General features: G+C 40.0%; 1 protein-coding gene across 1 annotated transcript in view; it reads left to right on the top strand.

Moving 5' to 3' along the window:
• The window catches only part of LOC120917188 (alcohol dehydrogenase 1-like), a 68,577-nt gene extending 47,484 nt beyond the window's left edge, over positions 1-21,093 (top strand). Inside the window, exons 7-9 of the mRNA XM_040328296.1 lie at positions 1,634-1,769; positions 18,821-18,959; positions 20,801-21,093. Of these exons, the coding sequence (XP_040184230.1) occupies positions 1,634-1,769; positions 18,821-18,959; positions 20,801-20,825 (300 nt within the window). The 3' untranslated portion in view covers positions 20,826-21,093. The remainder of the gene's footprint in view (positions 1-1,633; positions 1,770-18,820; positions 18,960-20,800) is intronic.
• The last annotated feature ends 3,269 nt before the right edge of the window (positions 21,094-24,362 follow it).

Here is a 24,362-nt window from a genome sequence, read left to right as displayed (position 1 = left end):
CTTGAGCTGGGCTGTTAACGTCTATTCAGACACACAGCTCGGCTCAGCTCCACCCCTGCTTTCTTCTAACAGGTTTTGACTGACAGCAGCAGGAGCCAATAACCGCTCTCAGACAAGCCTGTCAGAGCTGGGGAGGGGAGAAGAGTTGCGGCAGACGTGCACAGCGCTGGACTGAGATTGGGTTTAGGTGAGTATTTAGAAGGCCGGGCTGGGGGGAACGCCACTATTAAAAAATTCTTAGCTTAATGCAGAGAATACCATTTTAATTACTCTATACAATATGAAAAAAGGTTTTGGGCAGAGTTTCTCAGTGGAGAGTAGGCGTGAAGCTTAGATGATTTGGGTTGCTACATCAAATGTGTGGATGGGGAATTGGGTCAGCTTTTTTCATTCAGCCCGCTGGTTGAACGAAAAAAACGGACCCATGTTTGGCCAGCATAACGTGATAATATGGTTTGTTTTAAAAAATATATAAAATATAAAAAATGACAAACATGTCATACTTCCCTCCACTGTTCAGCTCGTTTTGCACAGAGTGGCCCCGGACACTGCAAGATGTTTTTTCACCTTAATGCATAGGATGCATTAAGGTAAAAAAACATAAACATTAACAACCCCTTTAACTTTTGGTTTTAGAACTACAGACACTTTTTTTCCACAGAAAATTCTATTTAACTGAATAGTTATGCACAACCACTAAATGTTAAATGGATTAATCCCCAGAATAGTATATTAAATATATTTTTACTGCTAAAATTACTTTACATTTTACAAAAGACATGAAAAGTCTTCGTAGTAAAGTGTAATAAATATATAAAAAATAGACTATTTTGCATTAAAAAAAATATAATATTAGCATGTTTAAAACAAAGTGGTGTGGGTAAATAAAGATTAATCCTGAGGTATTGCATTTTGTGTCATATTTATAAAGAATTTAATAGAATATTTTTTCATACAACCTAATTATGAGCACATTTACCAAATGTTTGGCAGGTTAAAAATCCCTAAGGCCTCGTACACACGACCGCACATGTCTGCTGAAACTGGTCCGCTGACCAGTTTCAGCAGACATGTTTGGTCGTGTGTACAGCCGACCGGATCGGATTCCCGGCCGAGCGGACTTTTTCCAGCGGACAAATGTTTCTTAGCATGCTAAGAAACATGTCCGCTGGAAGCCTGTCCGTCGGACGTGTTCGGTCGCCTGTAGAGACTCACCGGACACAGGGTCACGCACGTCGCCGCGTCATCGTCGCAGCGACGGTGCGGCCACTTTGCGACACGTCACCGCGTTTTTTTTTCCGCGGGGATTTTGGTCTGATGGTGTGTACAGCCATCAGACCAAAATCCGGCAGCGGACATGTCCGATGAAAATGGTCCGTGGACCGTTTTCATCGGACAGATCCGCTGGTGTGTACGGGGCCTCAGAATGATAAAAAGCTGCTCCTCACAAGGGGGCAACAAGGATTGAGGCCCCTATGTGCAACTTACTCAGACACCATGGAGGTGAACTTGTTATAGCAAATAATTTTGTGAGTTTGTCAACATTTGAAATGTGTTGGCTAATGTATTTATGATTAGTGTTTCTGTTTTACAATTATGCTTAGTGAATATTGATTGTGTGCCTAATTATTAGACCTCTGCCCTTACATCCTCCCACTTTGGCTGTGGAAAAACTGTCATTGTTGGCTTGGCTCCTTCATCTGCTGAGATGACATTTGATCCCTTGCTTATTCTAACTGGGCGCACCTTGACTGGAGCTGTTTTTGGAGGTAATGTACAATTAAGAATTACATGATATTTTATTAATTTGCAACCACTGTGCTACATTTACTGTAGAATGTAATGTATATTTTTCAATAAACAATTGGTGGTATACAGTGACAACATATACAGTAAGAATTAGAGTGACCCTTGTCATCATTGGTAATTTTTTAACCAATTTTAATAAACTGCAAAAATGATCCCACAGAAAAAGGCAACCTTTCAACAACTGTTTATGTGGTCATGTATTTGAAACTTTGGTTGCTTTTATTCGGATTAGCCATTTTTGTAAATAAAAGCTGCTTCAAATAAATGAAAGTTGCTAAATTACCATGAATATGGCAATCATTAAAGATTTTTTCATAAATTAGCAAATCTGGCCACACCTCGTTGCATCTTGGTTTCTAAAGATATGATAATTTTTAAAGCATTAAAAATGTAGGCAAAAAGGGGGGGAACTAATGCGCAAACCAACCTATCCCGGGCACAATAAATGGATAAATGAATAAAATAAGATAATAAAATTAACTGAGCAGCAGCCACAACTAATAGTGCTCACGCACTGGTAACAAATATAAAATGGGGGGGTGTAGTGGCGCTTGCAAGCAATGAAGAATAAGCTGATAACAAATTAAAACCAATAACGACTAAAATAACATAAGAGTGCGTCCATCCCCTGCTGAGGTAAAATAGTGTTCCACTCTAGGTCTTAACCAAAGTTACCACCCAGCATCAATGGCTAGATGTGGAAGGTAATGCGAGTGAATAAATACTGAAATCAAATGGACAGATGTGCCTAATGACAGCACAATATAGATGGGATGCTGGCAATCATCATCAATGAGTAACATATAGTGATTAGAACAATAAGATATACTGTGCAATCAATTCCTTAAAGTGCTTCATCCAAAGAAAGTGCAATGTGCAAATAATCAACAAATGATAATAAATAAGTGAAAAATTGAAGTCCAAATTCCTGAAAAAATGCTCAATAAAAAGCATGCAGGAGAGATCAAACAAAACCAAATAAATAGTCCTGCAATGCAAGTGTCCGTATGAACCAAACAAAAGGGTTAAACGTATTGCGTGTAAAAATAGGATCTAAAAAAATATATAATTATCCAATATATAGAAGAATAAAGACAAAATGTGAAATGGGAATAAAAATAAATAAATAGCTGTGTCTTTCCGGGACGGTGGTGTGAGCATGGAGGAGTGAACGCACGCTAGTGAGGAGAGAGCGCTGAGTCCGTGGTGCGTTGCAGGCAGGAGATCGACAGCTTCGAGACCCCTCTACCCCCTCGACCCCCATTGAAGGTTTGCGGTGAGCAGGGGGGGAGAGCGCGGCACCTGAACGACGGTTCCGACACTCTCATACCCCTATCGAAAGTCGGCGGTGAGCGGGCGGAGAGCGCAGTCCCCGACGGAGGTTCCTAACAGCTGATGTCGCGGCGGGGAAAGAGCCAAGGAAGACGCGTAGGAGATGTTCAAGCCCCCTGCCATTCATACATCACACGCTACATGACGGTGAGGAGGGGAGGTGAGCAGCAGCAGGAGGAAGCCGTCGGAAGTAGGGCGCTGAGAAGGGAATCGATATCTGAAAGTCACCTCAAGGCTGCAGCGATAACAGCGACTCAGAAAACACTGGTATCTGTAACTTTTTCAGATTTACCGGGGATAAAAAGACAACAGGGGTCTGCTGGTGAGGAGTTGGTAACTGTATCAGAATCAGCCCATAGCCCAGCCACCTCGGTGGTTAGAGCGGTGAACAACACAGTTGACTTGTGCAATATAGGTGAGACTGAGAGACTCCCAGTGGAGGGGTGGACGGAGGTGCCCTCAGGAGCAACAGCGTGGAATAAAGGTACTTGTGAAACACCTATACTGTTACGGTCTGCTTTACTGGAAATAGCTGACAATATAGCGGGGGATATGAATAAGGGGTCTAGAGAGTATATAACGGCACCATCTGTAGTAGCACTAATGTCTGCAACCCCTATATCCCCTGCACCATCCCCACCTCTAAACCAGCGGGAGAAGGGTGCAACAAGTGATGAATTATTAAGTTCTAAGGAGAGCGAGCATACATCAGAAGAAGTCATGCAGTCTAGCATACAGAATGTACAGAGTATGCCTGATACGGGGGACACATCTGAGCTAGAGTTGATACCGGATATGCGCCAGCTAAGCAGGCTTATTCAGGCTCTCCCAACCAGAGACGATATTCAGAAAATGTTAACGTTAATGATGAATACGTGGAAAGAAGAGTTGGAGGAAGTCCGGATAAAGGTGGGGGTGGGGGAGCAAAAAGTGGGCATATTGGAGGAGCAACAAGTGGTCGTGGACTTCAGATTGGGGGTACTAGAAGAAAAGTGGGAGAAACAGCAACAACAGCTGGTCAGATTGCAGTTAAATGCTGAAGAGGCAGACAACAGAAGTAGAAGGAATAATGTACGCATAAAAGGAATACCAGAAAGTTGTGAGGGGGCAGCGTTAAGGGAAGCAGCTTTGGCCATCTTCAATAAAATTTTGAAAAAAAGCTCAGGTTCCCCTTTGGAGCTAGACAGGGTACATAAGGTCCCAACAATAAGGAACCCAGATCAGACTAACCCTCGTGATGTGTTATGTCGTATACACTTCTATAGAGAAAAAGAAGAAATTCTCAGGGAAGCATGGAAAGAAGGACCAGTGATATGGGAAGGGGCGAATATACAAATATTTCCGGATCTATGTTGGCAAACTAAAGCACGACGGCGTTTGTTAAGGCCCCTACTAGAACATATTCGCGGTCAAGGAGCCATATACAGATGGGGGTTTCCGTTGGCCGTCAACGTGAAAAAAGAAGGAAGGAACTTTAATCTAAGAGAACCGTCCCAGCTCCCAGCGCTTTTTGAATTTTTGGGGTCAACACCAATAGCAGTCCCTAACTGGTTAGAGCTACCAGTCACAGCCGAAAGAGAGCCTAGATAAACTGGGGTAAGGGAAGGTTAAAAGGGGTAAGACAGCAGAGGACATGGGGGAGTTCCCCACCTTGATTCTGAAGAGAAAGAGGAGATGGAGAGACCTGTGGAAGATGACCCCCCTCAAGGGAAAGTGTATTTTTATGTGTTTTTTTTCTCTTCCCTCCTCCCCTTTTTTCATATTTTTTTTTTTTTTTTTGGCGCTCTCTCTCTCTCTTTGTCTCTACCTGACCCATCTGGGGGGGAGGCCTACTGGAGAGTATATCCTTTTTTCGTAGGTGATTCTTGAGGCTCATACCCATATCTGACTGTTTTTTTTTGGAAGATCTTATATTTTTTTTTTGGGGGAACACTCGGACTTGGTTTGGGAGGGAAGGTACTATCCCCATGAGGGGAAGGTGATAAGTTAAGAGTGGAATATTTTTAAGTGACGGGGCTTTATTGGCCCGATCATATGTGTATATATGTGTATATATGTGTATAAATCTATAGATGTTCCCTTTTCTCCTCCTTTTGGAGGTGGGTCTGTTATGGGGGAAATAGAACACTAGGGAAATGACAGAGGAAAGATCCTGAAAATAGGTGGGCTAGTAGGCCAGTATCTCCAGTATCTCCAGTCACTCTCTTTTTTTTTTTGGGGGGGGTTTAAGGGGGGGGTTTGTGAGGGGAGGGGCGGGGAGGGGGAGTTGTATTGGGAAAGGTAAAGAAAAGGGGGGGAAAAGAAAAAAAAAAAAAAGGGGAAAAGAAGGGGGGTGGGGGGCGTTTTGAGGAGAACGTTTTTTTTTTTGGGGGGGGGGGGGGTTTCACTAAGCCACTATGTCACTAGAGCCCTAGATCTGTTTGATTTAAAGATCAGGGATGGTATAATATAAGACACACTGAGTCTATAAATAAGGGGAGGGGTTGGATGGGATGGGATGGGCAAAGGTATAAGGTGGTTCACTACTAGGGGAGACTAGGGATGTGGGGAAATCGAGTATTGTAGAAGGGGGAACATTTTTTTTTTTTTTTTTTTTTCTCGATTAGAGGAGTCTCAATAAAAGGCTGACACATGCACATCTACACACTTTGAAACACTAAAGGCCAATAGGCCATGATACTTTTTTGGAATAGGATATAGAGGTGGGAGGGAAGGGTAAGGGGTAAGGGATGAGGGTATAGGGGTAGGTGGGGAGGGTAAGAGTGGGTGAGAGTGTGTTGGGGATAATAGGGGCCTAATAAGAAGACCTAGTAGGAAAATGAAGGAAGAAGGAAGAGGCAAGGGTAAGGGAATGGAAAGGGGAATGGAACCTTCTTCTTTCTGTCGCCTTTTTTTTTTTTTTTTTTTTGGTGGAGACACAAGAAGGGGGGACAGACATAAAGAGTTAAGATATGGGTTAGGAGGTTAGGAGAGAGAGAGGGGAGAGGGGGGGAGCTTAGAAGTACGTTGGGGGTAACATGTTATTAGGGGTTTAAGGGGTGAGGGAGAGGGGGGATAGGGAAGGAGGGGAGAGGAGAGAAAGGGAAAAGGAATTCCTACCTCTAAATGGTAGACAGTTAGACAGAGATCTATATGTCTAAAAAGGTGCTTATATAGTATATGTATACAATTGAATGTATCTAAGCGGTAAGGTCTCTATGAAGGGGGGGATATCCCATCTCTCGTGTGCTCGACTAGAATTGAGGGGTGGAGGGGACTGAAAGGGGTAATTTAGGGAAACGCACCCGGACTTACAACAGGGCGTGACTCTCCTCGGTGCTCACACACCTTAGCCCACTAAAGCGTCTCTCCTCCGTGTGGAGGGAAGTCGGAGACGCTTAATTCATTTTATTTTTTTTTTTTTTTTTTTTTTTATTTTTTGTCCTCACTGGGATCCTAGGGGACCAACCGGTTTGAAGGACTAGAGAAAATAGACAATTTCTTTTTTTTTTTTTTTTTTTTTTTTTTTTTTCTTTTTCTCTTTGCTCTCTTTCCTCTTTCTCGTTTTTCCTCCCTCTCCCCTCTCTCGCCCATTTTTTCTCCCTCTTTTTGGGGGGACTCCCTTATCTTTTAGCCCTTTATTTCCACATTGGGCACCTCTATTAGTTTCCCAAGGAGCCACGTGATTGAGATTTTAAAATGGCCAAGATCAATTTGATGTCTTATAATGTAAAAGGGTTAAATAACCCTGAGAAAAGAGCTAAATTGTTAGCAGAACTATGGAGACTAAAGACACAGGTCGTCTTTCCCCAAGAGACTCATTTTAAGAAAAATAAAAACCCAAAACTGACAAATCACAGATTTCCAATAATCTATCAGAGTTCCTCATCGACAACAAAGACGAAGGGGGTGGCAATTATGCTATCAAAGACAATTAGATGGAAGGAATTAAAGGTAATTCAGGATGAGGAAGGGCGTCTACTTATAGTAAAAGGATACCTAAACGACCAGAAAGTAACTCTGGTTAATGTCTATATGCCTAATGAAGGACAGATTGCAGCGTTGGAGAAATACATTAATGTGATTCAGTTGAATGCAGAAGGAAGAATTATATTGGCAGGGGATTTGAATATGGCCCTAGACCCTATCTTAGATACATCTAAGGGAACATCACACCTTTCATATAGCAAATTAAGTAAAGCAAAGCGTTTGCTACAGAAGATACAGGTGGTAGATAGTTGGAGGATTAGTCATACCCATGAGAGAGACTATACTTTTTTTTCAGCCAAACATAAAACATATTCCCGAATAGACTATATATTTGTATCACAGAATATTTTGCAGAATATTGTGGAGGCCTCCATTGGATCATTTACAATCTCTGATCACTCACCAACAAATTGTAAACTGGAATGGGGAGAACCTGTAGCGCGCGAGTGGCACTGGAAAATCAACGAGTCCCTTCTGAAAGACCCAGAATATGAGGAAAAAATAGTTCAGGAAATGGAAGGGTTCTTTTTTGATAATGAGGTAGGAGAGGTGTCGCCTAGCTGTATTTGGGAAACGCATAAATGCTTTATGAGAGGGATTTTAATCTCAATGGGAACACAAAGGAAACGTAAGATAGGGAGACAGATAGAAACATTATTGGGAGAAATTCGTAAATTAGAAAATGTACATAAAAAAACGTTGGCTATTCAGAGTGAGGAGAAGCTGAGGCAGACACGAGAGGAACTAAATCTGTTACTAACAGACAATGCAAAAGCCTCACTAAAAAGAGGTAAACGTGCCTTCTATGAATATGGCAATAAGCCGAGTAGAATGCTAGCGAGGGCTTTAAGAGAAACGCGGAACCAAAATCATATAGATGGCATCAAAACAACAGGAGATAGGATAGTGAAATCCTCACAAGAAATTGCAAACGTATTTAAAAATTATTATACGAAATTATATCAATTAAAAGAAGAGAGGGATACAGGAAAGAGGAGCAGGCAGGAGGAGAAGATAAAGGAATATATAGAGAAGGCGGGAATGCCGAAATTGGCAGAGGAAATTGGGAGAGATATGGAAGGGCCGATTACGGCCGAAGAATTCACAAATACTCTCAAAATGCTAAAGACAGGTAAAGCCCCCGGCCCCGACGGGTTTACCCTCTTTTACTATCGGACCTATGCAGAAAAACTGATGCCAAGATTTTTAAAAGCTTATAACGCGATAAGAGAAGGACAGGGGATACCGGAGGAAGCCCTTATGGCACATATAGCGGTTATACCCAAGGAGGGAAAAGATTTAACACTATGCTCCAATTACCGCCCTATATCGTTATTAAACGTTGATCTGAAGATCTTTACAAAAATTCTAGCAAATAGAATATTACCACATATCCCTGATTTGATACACCAAGATCAGGTGGGATTTACCCCAGGAAGGGAAGGCAGGGAAAATACGATGCGGGTGATTAATGCGATCCATCTCTCCCAGGTATCCAAGAAAGCACTAGTTCTGGTATCCACCGACGCTGAAAAAGCGTTTGATAGGGTCGACTGGAAATTCTTAAAAGCAATTATAAAATATATCGGCTTGGGGGAGGGAATGCAAAGATGGGTTATGAGCCTATACTCACAGCCAAAAGCTAGAATAAAGATAAACGAGACTATGTCGGAACCCTTTGAGATACGGAATGGGACGCGGCAAGGTTGTCCCCTGTCACCAATAATTTTTATTTTGACACTTGAACCCTTTCTGAGGATGATAAGGAGGAATACCGATATTAGAGGTATCTGTGTAAAGGGAGGAACATACAAGTTAACCGCTTTTGCGGATGATTTGATGTTTTCTCTTACGGAACCTGTTTTATCTCTTCCCCCATTGCTGGCTGAGATTGCTGAATATGGCGCGTTATCAAATTTTAAAGTAAACTATGACAAGTCGGAGGCAATGGGGGTAGAGATGAATATGGTACAACAACGACAATTAGCCGCCTCTTTTATGTTTAAATGGACAAATTCTCATATTGGATATCTGGGGACTAAAATCCCGAAGAAATTAAATAGAATCTTAGAGCTTAATTTAGCACCATTGATAAGGCAAATAAAACGTGATTTACAGAAATGGGATAAGGAGGTTTTTACCTGGTTTGGCAGGGTCAATATTATAAAGATGAATGCAATGCCTAGGATATTATATCTATTACAGACACTCCCTACCAGTATACCCCAAGGGTTCTTGAAAGAGATCAGAATGAAGTTTGCGGGATTCATATGGGCAGGGAAACCAGCCAGAGTCAGAAGAGATATCTTAACTTTACCTAAAGAAAAAGGGGGCATAGGTTTCCCAGATCCACTCGCATACTATGAGGCTGTACATTTGTCAAGAGTTCTTGACTGGTGTGTTACCCCGAAGACTAAACCATGGATTCTCTTCGAACAGGCAATGATAGAAATACCGTTGGAAGGACTAATTTGGCTTTCTAAATCCATTTTACCACAATCAGTTAAAAAGCATCCAACAATAGGGACGACAATCATGGTGGTGAAAAAAGTATTTAGAAAATCAAATGATGAAACAGAAGCAAATCCTCTAACTCCGGTCCTGGGAAACCCGGCATTTATGCCGGGTGTAAATGACCCAGGGTTCGAGAATTTAAAAAGACAAGGCAAAACCAGATTGATCCACTTTCAGAAGGAAAATCGGGTAATGACATGGGAGGAAATTGAAAGTGAACTAGCTGAGGTTCTAGAACCATTCAGGCGAAGACAGCTAAGGGGTTTCCTGCGATCAATACAGAGCCAGACAACAGTGAGGACGAGTTTGTCGGAATTTGAGAAATTATGTCTTAAGGGAGAGGCGATGAGACATTCGTTATCAATATTTTATTCCCTGGTAAATGAACTTAAAGCTCCACAAGAAATAGGCTTTATACATGCTTGGGAGAGAGACCTAGGGGTAACTTTTACAGAGAACCAGAAGGGAAAAATTTTTGAGTTTAATCATAAAGCCTCTCTAGCATCCAAATATCAGGAGGGAGGATATAAGATCCTGAGCAGGTGGTATAGGACCCCGGAAGTGTTAAACCAAATTTCTCCACAAGCGTCAAATCTTTGTTGGCGATGTTTAAAAGAGGAAGGAACTCTGATACATATCTTTTGGAACTGTGAAGGAGTGAAAGAATTTTGGAGGATGGTATCTGAGGAAATAGAAGAGATAACTGAAATGTCTCTTGGAGAGAACCCAGCGGTCTACCTGTTGTTAGACATCCCTATATCAGTAGTTAAATATAAAAAATCTTTGGTAAGACACTTATTAATAACAGCTAGAGCGTGCATTCCAGCTTTATGGAAGAGCATGTGTTCACCAAGTAGACCTCAATGGCATGAAAAAATCAGGGAAATCCAATGTATGGAAAATCTTACGATGGCTCTGAGGGAACAGGAGGGGAAGTATAGGGAGATATGGGCCCCCTATGATAGGTATAGGGAACGAGGGGAGTAGGGGGGGGGAGAGGGAGGAATTGAAAGTATTGGGGTTTTTTTTTTTTTTTTTTTTTTTTTTTTTTTTTTTTTTGCCCGGACCCGGGAAGGTTTTTTTTTGGACAAGGGATCCGGACATTGGGGTGGGCGAGAGGGAGATTGGGTCTCTCAATTCCTTAAACAGAGAGAGGACAGGTTAAATGGCCTGGGGGAATAGGAAATAGGAAGAACGAGGAATCATTATTTTTTTTTTTAGAGATAGGTCAGGAACAAGTATAATGTATAGTGGTTTGATTGTTGGCTTTTGTTTTCTGATATGATAATATCCCTGTTCTTATGGAATTGTGAAATGAGGAAAAATGAAAAATAAAGAATTATAAAAAAAAAGTCTTCGTAGTAAAGTGTAATAAATATATAAAAAATAGACTATTTTGCATTAAAAAAAATATAATATTAGCATGTTTAAAACAAAGTGGTGTGGGTAAATAAAGATTAATCCTGAGGTATTGCATTTTGTGTCATATTTATAAAGAATTTAATAGAATATTTTTTCATACAACCTAATTATGAGCACATTTACCAAATGTTTGGCAGGTTAAAAATCCCTAAGGCCTCGTACACACGACCGCACATGTCTGCTGAAACTGGTCCGCTGACCAGTTTCAGCAGACATGTTTGGTCGTGTGTACAGCCGACCGGATCGGATTCCCGGCCGAGCGGACTTTTTCCAGCGGACAAATGTTTCTTAGCATGCTAAGAAACATGTCCGCTGGAAGCCTGTCCGTCGGACGTGTTCGGTCGCCTGTAGAGACTCACCGGACACAGGGTCACGCACGTCGCCGCGTCATCGTCGCAGCGACGGTGCGGCCACTTTGCGACACGTCACCGCGTTTTTTTTCCGCGGGGATTTTGGTCTGATGGTGTGTACAGCCATCAGACCAAAATCCGGCAGCGGACATGTCCGATGAAAATGGTCCGTGGACCGTTTTCATCGGACAGATCCGCTGGTGTGTACGGGGCCTCAGAATGATAAAAAGCTGCTCCTCACAAGGGGGCAACAAGGATTGAGGCCCCTATGTGCAACTTACTCAGACACCATGGAGGTGAACTTGTTATAGCAAATAATTTTGTGAGTTTGTCAACATTTGAAATGTGTTGGCTAATGTATTTATGATTAGTGTTTCTGTTTTACAATTATGCTTAGTGAATATTGATTGTGTGCCTAATTATTAGACCTCTGCCCTTACATCCTCCCACTTTGGCTGTGGAAAAACTGTCATTGTTGGCTTGGCTCCTTCATCTGCTGAGATGACATTTGATCCCTTGCTTATTCTAACTGGGCGCACCTTGACTGGAGCTGTTTTTGGAGGTAATGTACAATTAAGAATTACATGATATTTTATTAATTTGCAACCACTGTGCTACATTTACTGTAGAATGTAATGTATATTTTTCAATAAACAATTGGTGGTATACAGTGACAACATATACAGTAAGAATTAGAGTGACCCTTGTCATCATTGGTAATTTTTTAACCAATTTTAATAAACTGCAAAAATGATCCCACAGAAAAAGGCAACCTTTCAACAACTGTTTATGTGGTCATGTATTTGAAACTTTGGTTGCTTTTATTCGGATTAGCCATTTTTGTAAATAAAAGCTGCTTCAAATAAATGAAAGTTGCTAAATTACCATGAATATGGCAATCATTAAAGATTTTTTCATAAATTAGCAAATCTGGCCACACCTCGTTGCATCTTGGTTTCTAAAGATATGATAATTTTTAAAGCATTAAAAATGTAGGCAAAAAGGGGGGGAACTAATGCGCAAACCAACCTATCCCGGGCACAATAAATGGATAAATGAATAAAATAAGATAATAAAATTAACTGAGCAGCAGCCACAACTAATAGTGCTCACGCACTGGTAACAAATATAAAATGGGGGGGTGTAGTGGCGCTTGCAAGCAATGAAGAATAAGCTGATAACAAATTAAAACCAATAACGACTAAAATAACATAAGAGTGCGTCCATCCCCTGCTGAGGTAAAATAGTGTTCCACTCTAGGTCTTAACCAAAGTTACCACCCAGCATCAATGGCTAGATGTGGAAGGTAATGCGAGTGAATAAATACTGAAATCAAATGGACAGATGTGCCTAATGACAGCACAATATAGATGGGATGCTGGCAATCATCATCAATGAGTAACATATAGTGATTAGAACAATAAGATATACTGTGCAATCAATTCCTTAAAGTGCTTCATCCAAAGAAAGTGCAATGTGCAAATAATCAACAAATGATAATAAATAAGTGAAAAATTGAAGTCCAAATTCCTGAAAAAATGCTCAATAAAAAGCATGCAGGAGAGATCAAACAAAACCAAATAAATAGTCCTGCAATGCAAGTGTCCGTATGAACCAAACCCAAGGGTTAAACGTATTGCGTGTAAAAATAGGATCTAAAAAAATATATAATTATCCAATATATAGAAGAATAAAGACAAAATGTGAAATGGGAATAAAAATAAATAAATAGCTGTGTCCAGTGCACAATCGTGCAGTAATAAAAAATTAAATATAAAATATAAGTCCAGAGTAAATTCAATCATATAAGTGCAGGGTGCATCTGTGCTCCATTCATAAATAATAAAGTCCACAAGTGGTTAATTCAGTGTAAACTGCTGAGATGTGCCCACATGCTTGTGCATACAAAAGGCAGGCTTTCCTCGGTGTAAAGATGTTTGTACCAGCCTCTTACCTTGATGAGGCTTTTACCAAGCCTGTAACAGCAGCTGCTTAATGACCGATATAATCCACTCCAGAACGGCTCACAATCTCTCAGCGCTGGCTCTCAAAATGAAACAAGGGAAGCCTCCATAGCATAAAACCATATGGTAACATTTAATGAATAAAAACAATGACAATTGCACTCACAAACAGTGCTGTTTTAGACAGCGTGTGTAGCGTGTGTCTCTGCTCTGCGGCCGCGAGCGGATGACGTCACCAGCGAAACCTCCAAGTCCTCACGCGTATCGTGACAGGGGACCCCACGCTTTTTTTTTATTTTTATGAATGAATCATCTCTGAATTGCCAGAGCCGACAATTCATTAGAGCCGCAAAGCCGGTTTTAAATGCCTTTTTTTCTTTCAGAAATTACACTTTGTGCAGGGACAGTTCTATGTACGGGAAACATGCGCTTTTTCACATGCTGACTTTACACCCCCCCTAGGTACGACATTTAAAGTAATATTACACTTTTATTGTTTCACTTTTAGCATTATTAAATTCACTGCTCCTGAAAAAACGTCCGTTTTTAAAACTTTTTTTTTGCATTGATACATGTTTCCTGGGACAGGACCCAGGTCCCCAAACACTTTTTAGGACAATAACTTGCATATTAGCCTTTAAAATTAACACTTTAGATTTCAAATGTTCGAGTCCCATAGACTTTAACGGGGTTCTAAAGTTCAAACAAACATTTGGTGTGTTCGCAAGTTCTGATGCAAGCCGAACAGGGGGGTGTTCGGATCATCCTTAGTTATTACCTACAAGCTTTCTGAAAGTGCTCCAAACCTGCAGAATATAATAGAAAGGAAAGCCAAAGGTACACTGCATTGGGCCCGCGGTGTGGGTAAACCACAGTACATCAGTGTAAAAGCAGCCTTTCACACGGTCAGACCGACAGTCCGACCAATTGGACCCTCCATTCACCTCTAAGGAGTGGCAGACAAAAACCGACTAAATAAATGAAAAGAAGAGTATAGTGGGCTGTGTCGATGTCCGCAGAATCCTGAGGAACTGCCCCACTGGAATGCTCCTCACCAGAAGTCTAGGGTGATGACTATCGGCGTGTAACACCGTATTAGCCGTTGTTTCTTTACGGAATGTCTTGGTTGTCAGTTTTTTTTTTTAATAATTCGGATAGACAGGCCAAGAAAGGAAATCTAACGAGGATCTACACAATAGGTTAATCTGATGTTCCATGTGTTGTTTCCAAGTTCATCCAAAAACTGCTCTAGCTCACTTTTAGAGGCATTCCATAGAATAAATACATCATTAATGTACCTTAGCCACAGAACAAAGTGGCCAAGGTACATCGACGGGCATATACTACTTCCTCCTCCCACCACCCCAGGTGGAGGCAGGCATAAGCAGGTGCCCAAGGGGCCCCCATAGAGGTGCCCCTGATCTGCTGATAGTTACTGCCTATGAACTGAAATAAGTTATTGTTGAGTGCCAACTCAAGAAGCTCAACAATTAATTCATTTTGGGCCCTCATACTAGGGAACCTACCGTCCGGGAAGTGGAACACAGCAGAAATACCCAATTCATGTGGTACAGATGTGCACAATGATTCCACATCTATACCTACCAAAAGTACATCTTCAGAGACCTCGTAGTATAGAATTTTATTTAGCACATCACCTGTGTCCTTGAAATATGATCGTAGATCATAAACTAGTTCTTTAATTAATGAGTCTATATATATCCCTACTCTTTCAAGGGGTCTTTTAATTGCTGATATGATTGCCCTCCCTGGGGGGTTTTATGCATCCTTATGTATTTTAGGGATAATGTGATATGTAGGGATATTAAACTCATTTACTTTAAAAAATTCCAACTTCTTTTTGTATATAAGATCTGCCTCAGAGGCAAATTTAAGTTTCTCATTAATAAGAGATACCAGTTGGGGAAATGGATTAAGCCAGAGTCTTCTATAGATGGATTTATCTGCAAGGAGTCTTCGCACCTCCCCATCATAATTTTCTTCAGTTAGCAAACCTATGTTGCCCCCTTTATCACTTTTCCTATCCTTTTTGGTCTTTTGTATTTCTTTTAGTGCCTAATGTTCCTCCGAGGTGAGGTTATCCGTTATGTTTCCTGTCCAGTCCAGTTTGCTGAGGTCGTCCTCGACCAGGTTAAGGAAGACCTCCAACCATTTGTTTTTCCTGAACTGGGGGATAGCTGTAAATCATATTTTTAAATTGGCTTTCCTTTTCTAGGAATGTTTTGTCCTATTTCCTCAAATTCTGAGTTAGTTTCTCCCTCTTCCATTAGGGGCAACAGCAGGTCCACCATTTCATCATACTGTTCCGTTGTTTTATCATTGTCCTGATTTTTTTTTTGTACTTTCAAAGTTTTATTAGCAAAATGGTAAAAAAAACAATGAGATACATTGCATTGTGAACATAACAATATATGTACCTGTACAAAAATTATGCAGGGCATACACATCTGTGAGACACGAATTGACCGCGCAGGGTCTAACACATGCAGAACATTCAGAAAATAGAACCAACCCAGTCTATTGCTACAGGCATGGACTGCAAGGCAACCAGTATTAAATAAGCCCAGTATTCAAGACAAGAATTGCAATGTTAATATAAAGATCGAGGTATAAGAGTCAAGAGAAGTAAAAAAGAGGAGGAAACATAAAAGAAAGAGGGAAGAATAGAGGCATAGCCTGAATAAGCTATGAAAACAAAAGAAAATAAATAATAACAAATAAAAAAAATAAAGATATGTTTAGCATTGTCAAAGCAGATTATTCGAGTTTTATGATTGGATACGAAATAACCACCACGGATTCCACTTAGCATCATATATTGGTACTGAGTCATGTAATTTATGAAAAATTTGTTCAGAGAGCATAATCTGATCCATCCTGGAGAGAACCTGAGGGAAGGGGACAGTAGGGGACTTCCAATTGAATGCCACCACCCAGAGAACTGCTGTGCAGAGTGTGTATATCAGACGTCTAAAAGGTCTTGGAGTGTCTGGGATCTTTTCAAAAAGCAGACAGTGTCTATATGACAAGTCAACCTGACTGCCCCCCAATTTGCCTATAAGATCGAAGACCTTCTTCCAAACCAAAGAGATTTGCCCACAATCCCAAAAAATATGGAAAAAGGTGCCCGGGGTAGGGCATCCCCTGAAACAATTTGGAGATGCCTGGGGAAAGATCTGGTGTATGCGCTGGGCAGTATAATACCAACGAGTAAAGAATTTAAGTGCAGTCTCCCTAAATGATAGCGAAACTGTACATTGACAAAGATTCAGCCAATTCCTCTTCCAATCCTCCAGCTCATACTATTGTCCTGATTTTTTTCTACCTTCACCAGAGTATATCAACCTAAAATAGAAATATAATATATATATTATATATATATAATAAATATAAAGGATAAACGTATTTGTAGTAATAAAATGTGTCTGTCTTCGAGGTTTAAAGTCAGATAGGTTGATTACTTTCATATCCTTGGAGCATGAATCCATTTCTCCTAAGGTACACCCCATATCTACTTTTGATTTTTCTGACTCCTGGTCAGGGTTCATCAGGTTGGCTGTGTTGGCATTTTATTTTCCTCCTTCTATTCCTCCTGCTCTGCCTCCCTTCCATATACCTTTGCGGGGGGTGGAGATTCCTCTAAACCTAACCGTTCTTTGTGTAAAAAATTAACTGAACGTAATTCCTCATCACTGCCCGAGGACACATCCTCTTGAATTAAGTCTGGGCACGCAGGCTGGTTTAAGTGCTGAGTTAATTAGCATGTTAATTATATCATTGTCAGCTAGAAGTTGCTAGTGGGGGATTAGCCATAAATCATCCCTACCTCGCTATCTAATCCATTGTGTGATGATTTGGGTTATTGGTCATGTGGTGATTGACATACAGTACTTTTCAAGTGTATAAAAAGCCTGTATGTCTGTTCAATAAAGAGCTCTAGTTTTGCACCTGAGCTAGTCCCGTCTAGTTCTTGGTTGCAATATGCAGCTTTAATATCTGATATCTATGTTCAGACTGGAGGAAGCGGTATAATGATGGAAGCACTCAAGCGGAGTGTGGAATGGTTCCGTCACAGGTATGTGTGTATATACACACACACACAGAACAACAGCAATAATCTCTCATATAGCTTAATACAATATTGTAAGGGATTGATTGACTTTGCAAGTGCAGTTGCTCCAGATTTTAGCAAATGAGGGAAGGTTCTGCTGACTTCATCCAATCATGTACAAGTAAACATGCTGTTTTTTATTAATACATATATTCCATGTATGTGATTGGTAAATAAATTATTTTCTAAATGAAGCTTATCAAGCTCTAGTGCAACTGTACTTGCAAAGTATACTGTCTATTTGCCTTAAATTAACTCTTAAGAGTTCTTGTTGCTACTAGTAAATTATGAAACTTTTCTGGGCTCTTGGCAAGAGTCATGTGTCTGACCCTGATATATGCTCCAGAGATCATAGATATATACAAATGTTGAATATGATAATATTGGCTAATATTCAATATTAGTAAATTGAACATATAGGGCCAGATTCATAAAGACTTACGAAGGATACGCCGTCGTAAGTCCGAATCCGCGCCGTCGCAACTTTAAGCGTATGCTCAAACTGAGATACGCTTGAATGTTGCTAATATACGACCGGCGTAAGTCTCCTACGCCGTCGTATCTTAACTGCATATTTACGCTGGCCGCTAGGGGCGTGTACGTTGATTTACGCCTAGAATATGTAAATCAGCTAGATACGCCTATTCACGAACGTACGCCCATCCGTCGCAGTAAAGATACGCCGTTTACGTAAGGGGTTTTCAGGCGTAAAGATAAACCACCAAAAAGATAGCGCAGCCAATGTTAAGTATGGACGTCGGAACCGCGTCAAATTTTTTAAATTTTACGTCGTTTGTGTAACTCGTCCGTGAATGGGGCTGGCCGTAATTTACGTTCACGTCGAAAACATGACGATTTGCCGACGTCATTTGGAGCATGCGCACTGGGATACGTCCACGGACGGCGCATGTGTCATTTGTTAGAAACGTCAAATACGTGGGGTCACTAGTATTTTACATAGAACACGCCCTCGACCAGCCTATTTTGAATTAGGTGGGCTTACGTCGGCCCAGTTACACTGCGCCGCCGTAAGTTACAGCGCAAGTTCTTTGTGAATACAGGACCTGCTGCTCTAACTTACGACGGCGTAGTGTATCTGAGATACACTACGCCGGCCGAAATCTACCTGAATCTAGCCCATAATGTATTTATGGGATTATTATTTTTTCCGTAAACCTAAATTGTATTGGTTGCTCAGGGTTTTATCCATCACAATGAATCTTTACTTTGTCTCATAATCTAATATTTATTTTTCAGGGCTTCCAAGTTTAAATAATAGAGGGAAAACTACAAAAAATCTGTATTCATTGTTTTTTTTTCTTCTGAAGGCTGGAAGAGTAAAGATGATGTACCAAAACTGGTATGTGACTACCTCAACAAGAAATTTAATTTTGACACCCTTATAACACACTATATGCCATTTGAGAAGATTAATGAAGGGTTTGAACTCCTAAGAAATGGAAAAAGGTACCGTATGTCACCAATTCCCTCTATGTGAACCTTGCTTAAGGAGGAACAAAGGCTCATTTAATTTCTCTACGGTTACCAGGCAAACTAGATGTACAGACTGGACTCCTGTAGCTTGTGGATCACAAGTATTTGAGGCCCCACAGTACTGATATCAGACAAAATGCCCTTCAATATTGGTCTAGTACTTTGGAGCATGGCCAGGTTGAATGGGTAAGGGTTATAAGGGGGCAAAGTTACATAAGAGGCAAATAAATTGAAATGAAGCACCATTTTCTTGTGGAAAGGTACTGTGCCTATTAGCACTGGCAATCTGAGTGAATTTTTTTTTGGCTTGGCACCCCATATATACATATTGTAACAGCATGATATCCTGGGGAGAAGGAGGTTATTGTTTTTTACTTATATAAATATTTTTATAACTATATATATATATATATATATATATATATATATATATATATATATATATATATATATATATATATATATATATATATATATATATATAAAAATCAGTTAATAAAATACCTGACTTGATCAGAGGTTTACCACGTATTATAAAAAAAAAAATGGTCAGCGTCAAATCAACCAATTTCAGGTCACATTTTACACATTGTGGATTACTGTAATTAGGGTCAAATCCTTTACTCTATACTGTAGATTACCAGTTCACCCTTTCACAAAATTCTTCAAAAGCATGGTGATAAGCCATGTGACATGCACCATAAGACAAACAGTGGAATAATTGATAGATATGTAGCAAAGTCTTTAACCTTTTCCAGCTTAATGAGGACCTATAAGGCCAAAGAAAGCTGACATCCTTCAATATGTGGTGGGTTGTGAGGCATAGTGGGTGTAAAGATGGTAAAAGTCATTTGGTGCCAGACACTTCTTGATGCAAAAGAGGTTTTATTTCTTTTAACAGTCCTTTTTATATTTTGAAGGCAAAGAGGGTTAGGGCCAAGACACCCTTAATTAGTTGCAATTTCAATTGGCAGACTCAGAGACTTCAATAGGAGGACTGCTGTACAGGGAAAGGTCATAGCAAGGCGCCACTTCTGCACGTGCAGGATTGCTGTCTTCTATGGCAACAGTCTTTAACAGTTCCTAACACAAAGTTCAACATTTCACTCAGCTACACTACAACTTCTACTTGTAGTTCTTCAGCCCCTAGAGCGCCTAGTCATTACACAGTGGTCCGAGTGGCACAGAACTCAGATCACCTGACCTCACCCGAATATATAGGTTCTCCCAGAAGTCCATGGGATTCAAGAAAACCCCTGCCCATTGGCTGAGATACCCCATATACCCATAACCTGACCTAGCGTTGCCCTTCTCATATCTAGTACCACCAAGCTCACGGCCACCTAGTGGTAGAAGAGAAAAGTGCAACAAGGCCAAACTTAGGGAAAATCAATAGATCTCTATAAATTAACTTCAGTAGCTTCTCCTAACAAGGAATTAGGTGAGGAGCTCCCTGACTAAACCCCAGGGCGCTACAGATATCATGTACATGTGTTTGCATATATATATATATAGGTAGAGCAGCTAATATTCTCAGTTCACCACATACAGTATGATCCAAGATCCTTAAACAGCAGTCTGGGAGAAGAAAGGGTAACACTGTGACTCCTTATGGGCCATGTGCTTCACACTGGAATCCTGCTCACAGGAGGAAAGAGTGGAATGATAAACGTATCAGACAAACATCTTTGGTGTATGTCTGGATATTAACATTAGGTTATGTTACAGCTATATGCTAGAATTCTTTGCAGTCTCTAATAAAATGTTTGATAGTCATAATTCATGTTTAACCTATCCTATCTTTCTTTTTCTAGTATTCGCACAATTCTGACCTTCTAAAGCTGTATGATCCAGATATCCTCTGATAACAAACTCCGAAAGATTTTAAATAAGAAAAAGATGCAGTAATAATCATTATGTTTAACCTTTTCTATATTCCATACATGATAGTGATTTAAGAAATGGTCTGTACTGCAGTGTTTTTTATATCACCAAGATGCAGTATTATGCATTATAACAATGAGCATTTGTAACGACGTAGAAATATTTATTTTTTTGTACTTTCATCATGGTTGAGTTGCACCGATATCGATACTAGTATCGATATCCGTGCCGTTACCGAGCATTTGCACGAGTACTTAATCCGATACCTGTTACACTGGGTCTGGCTACCTCAGAATAGCAGGTGATCACAGATGATCGTGCGGCAGTGGACATCGTAAACTGTGTTTATGATGCCTCAGTTTTTGAATGAACAGGAGATTCTGTCTCCTGTCCATTCATCTTCAGTGCAGTTGAACCTGCAGAGAAAGATATAAAAAAAAATTAAAAGTAAAATTGTAAAAAAAATTAAAATAAATAAAACTCTGACACCATCCACCCCCCTAAAAAGAAAAGAAAAAAGAAAGCATTGTTAAAAATATATATATATAAATTGTAAAAAATATATAATTTTTTTTTTTAAAAGAAAATTAAATTGTATGAAAAAAAAAAAACTGCCTCAACATGCCTCATCAATGTTCATCTGTGCCACCTATCAGTGCCCATCAGTGCTGCATTTTAGTGCCACTGTCATGTGACATTAAAAAAACGTATTGGTAATCGGTATCAGCGAGTATCGGTACTTGTTCTCGGTATTACAAAAGTGGTATTGGTGCAACCCTAGTTGTCCATGTGAATTAATATTTCAGGTTCTAAACTGTCTAAAATGTTCACCTTGCACTTGGTGGTGTTATTTGGGATCACAAATTTCTACCTCATATGGAGTTATTTAAGGCTCAAGGGCCTATGTACACCGCACAGCGTTCAAAACGCATTGGGTGTGTGATCTGCTGTGCATGTCAACAGATTACTAACAACACCCCAAAAGTAGATCACAAACTCAGTGCATAGTACCGCAGTACCATACAATCTGATTGCAGTTTTTTTAAAGTAGTGCATGCACTTTTGGTGCAATCCATTGCGATTTCAGTCCATTCAAATTAAGTTGCTGAAAACTGCATCGTACTGAAATTGCACAGGAATCGCAGAGTGATAAGAGGAGTAAGAGTTAAGCGGTCAACTTTGTATCAAGGGGTTTTAATGAGTTGTTTTTTACTTGGTCAGCGTGACCATAAAAACAGATGCTTTTAGATGTTTATAATAACATCAAGAAAATGTAAAGTGGACGTAAAGGCTAATATACCTAAGGTTTATAAAAAACGGAAAACGGTACCCTCTCCTCATCCCCATACTGCCTACAGTTGCAAAACAGCTCTTCTTTGGTGCAGTCACATCATTTCTAAGATGCCGCACCTGATGGGAGAGAGTGCCTCAATGGAGGGGCAATGGAAGCCCACAAGTGATGTCCTGGCTCTGGGAATTCAGGCCAGTTTTTGGGCCACTTATTATTTAAAATCTTTTGTGTGGCTCAACAGATGCATAGAATCTTTGCCATGTGGCACAAAAAAGATGACGACATGTTTAGGTCACGTTTGTAATTTGTCAGCACCATACAGCAGTGCTAAAACACATCTCTAAAAAAACCATAGCTAAGTGTGAACGTGATATTTGTTAGGCTTTGTTACCCATTTTCATTGACGATATTGTAGAATTCATACAACTGCTCTGTAAATAAGCCATAAAAACATGTATTAGAAACAATTTTCATGGTGATGAGAAGTATGGCATTAAGATTTTATGAATGATATAAAGTTACCATAAAGACTTGGTTCAGACTGGCAGTAGTCTTCAGTTCTATGTAATGCTGTGAATTCTATGGGTGGTCCAGCATCTATCAAACATTTTATAAGCTGAACTTGGTTGTTTTAGATTAGCCTGGGTGAGTTTCTATCCTCGTGCTACACTCTGCATTATGTAAAAACAATTATTAAAAAGCATAAAGGAAACCCTGTAATGGCCATGAAAGTTAGGCAGGGCTGGGAAGATTAGAAGCTGTTAGATAACTCCTATGGACAGGGGGCCAGATTCACGTAGAAGTGCGGTGGCGTAACGTATCGTAGATACGTCACCGCCGCAAGTTTTCATCGCAAGTGCCTGATTCACAAAGCACTTGCAATGAAAACCTATGCCGACGGCCTCCGGCGTAAGCCCGCGTAATTTAAAGGGGCGTGTGCCATTTAAATTAGGCGCGCTCCTGCGCCAGACCAACTGCGCATGCTCCGTTTCGAAATATCCCCGCCGTGCTTTGCCTGAAGTGATGTCATTTTTTCGAACGGCGATGTGCGTAGCGTACTTCCGTATTCCCGGACGTCTTACGCAAGAAGGAAAAATTTTCAAATTTCGACACGGGAATGACGGCCATACTTTATACAGCACATACGTGTGCTGTGTAAAGTTAGGGCACCAAAAACGACGACTAACTTTGCGACGGGAAACTAGACTAGCAGCGACGTAGCGAACGCGAAAAACCGTTGTGGATCGCCGTAACTCCTAATTTGCATACCCGACGCTGGTTTACGACGCAAACTCCCCCCAGCGGCGGCCGCGGTATTGCATCCTAAGATCCGACAGTGTAAAACAATTACACCTGTCGGATCTAAGGGATATCTATGCGTAACTGATTCTATGAATCAGTCGCATAGATACTCTGAGAGATACGACAGAGTATCTGAGATACTCCGTCGTATCTCTTTTGTGAATCTGGACCTATAACTATACTTTTTTTTATTAACAGCTAAACCCTATCAGCAGCTGTCTGTAATGATAAATAAAAGAATACATTTGAAACACAAAAATATATTGGTCCATAAATTATGCTATGTCTATACTGTTTTTATCAATGTAAAACTGCCTTTTGTCAATTCATAAAGCAAATGATTGTGTTATTCACAATGAATAAAATATTACTAATAAAACTTTTTGTAAACTCTTGTATTTGATCCCAAGGAGAATTGTTATATTACCTGTCAGCTGTAAATAATAGGCACCATATCCCTTGATTAAAGAATAAACATAGGGAAATTGAATGGGATTTTTAAGGTGCATGAAAAATACAAATGATTTATATCAAAAAATTAATTTTATTATACAAAAATAGATAGAATAAAAATCCATCGTATAATAAATAGAGTTTCAAAAATGCATGCAGACAATTCTCTCAACATGTTTAGCTATTCGATTTGGCTTCTTCAAGAGTTTTTTTTGTCAAGCAGTACTGAAACAAAAGAGGCAAAATCACACAATATGTACACACAAAAATATACATGAATAGACACACTATACAAAAATATAGAGATGATGACTAGATCATAGTCCATATCATGATCAGAATGGGTTAAGGATAAAAAATAAATAAATAATAAAAACAAAAAATATAAAGTAAAATAAACCTAAATTTATTTTCCTGTAAATATTGATGGACCCGTCTAAAGATAT

This window comes from Rana temporaria, chromosome 1 (genome assembly GCF_905171775.1).
Source record: "Rana temporaria chromosome 1, aRanTem1.1, whole genome shotgun sequence".
Lineage (NCBI taxonomy): Eukaryota > Metazoa > Chordata > Amphibia > Anura > Ranidae > Rana > Rana temporaria.
Note: the sequence above shows the minus strand (reverse complement) of the source record. Positions and strands in the feature narration are given on the sequence as shown.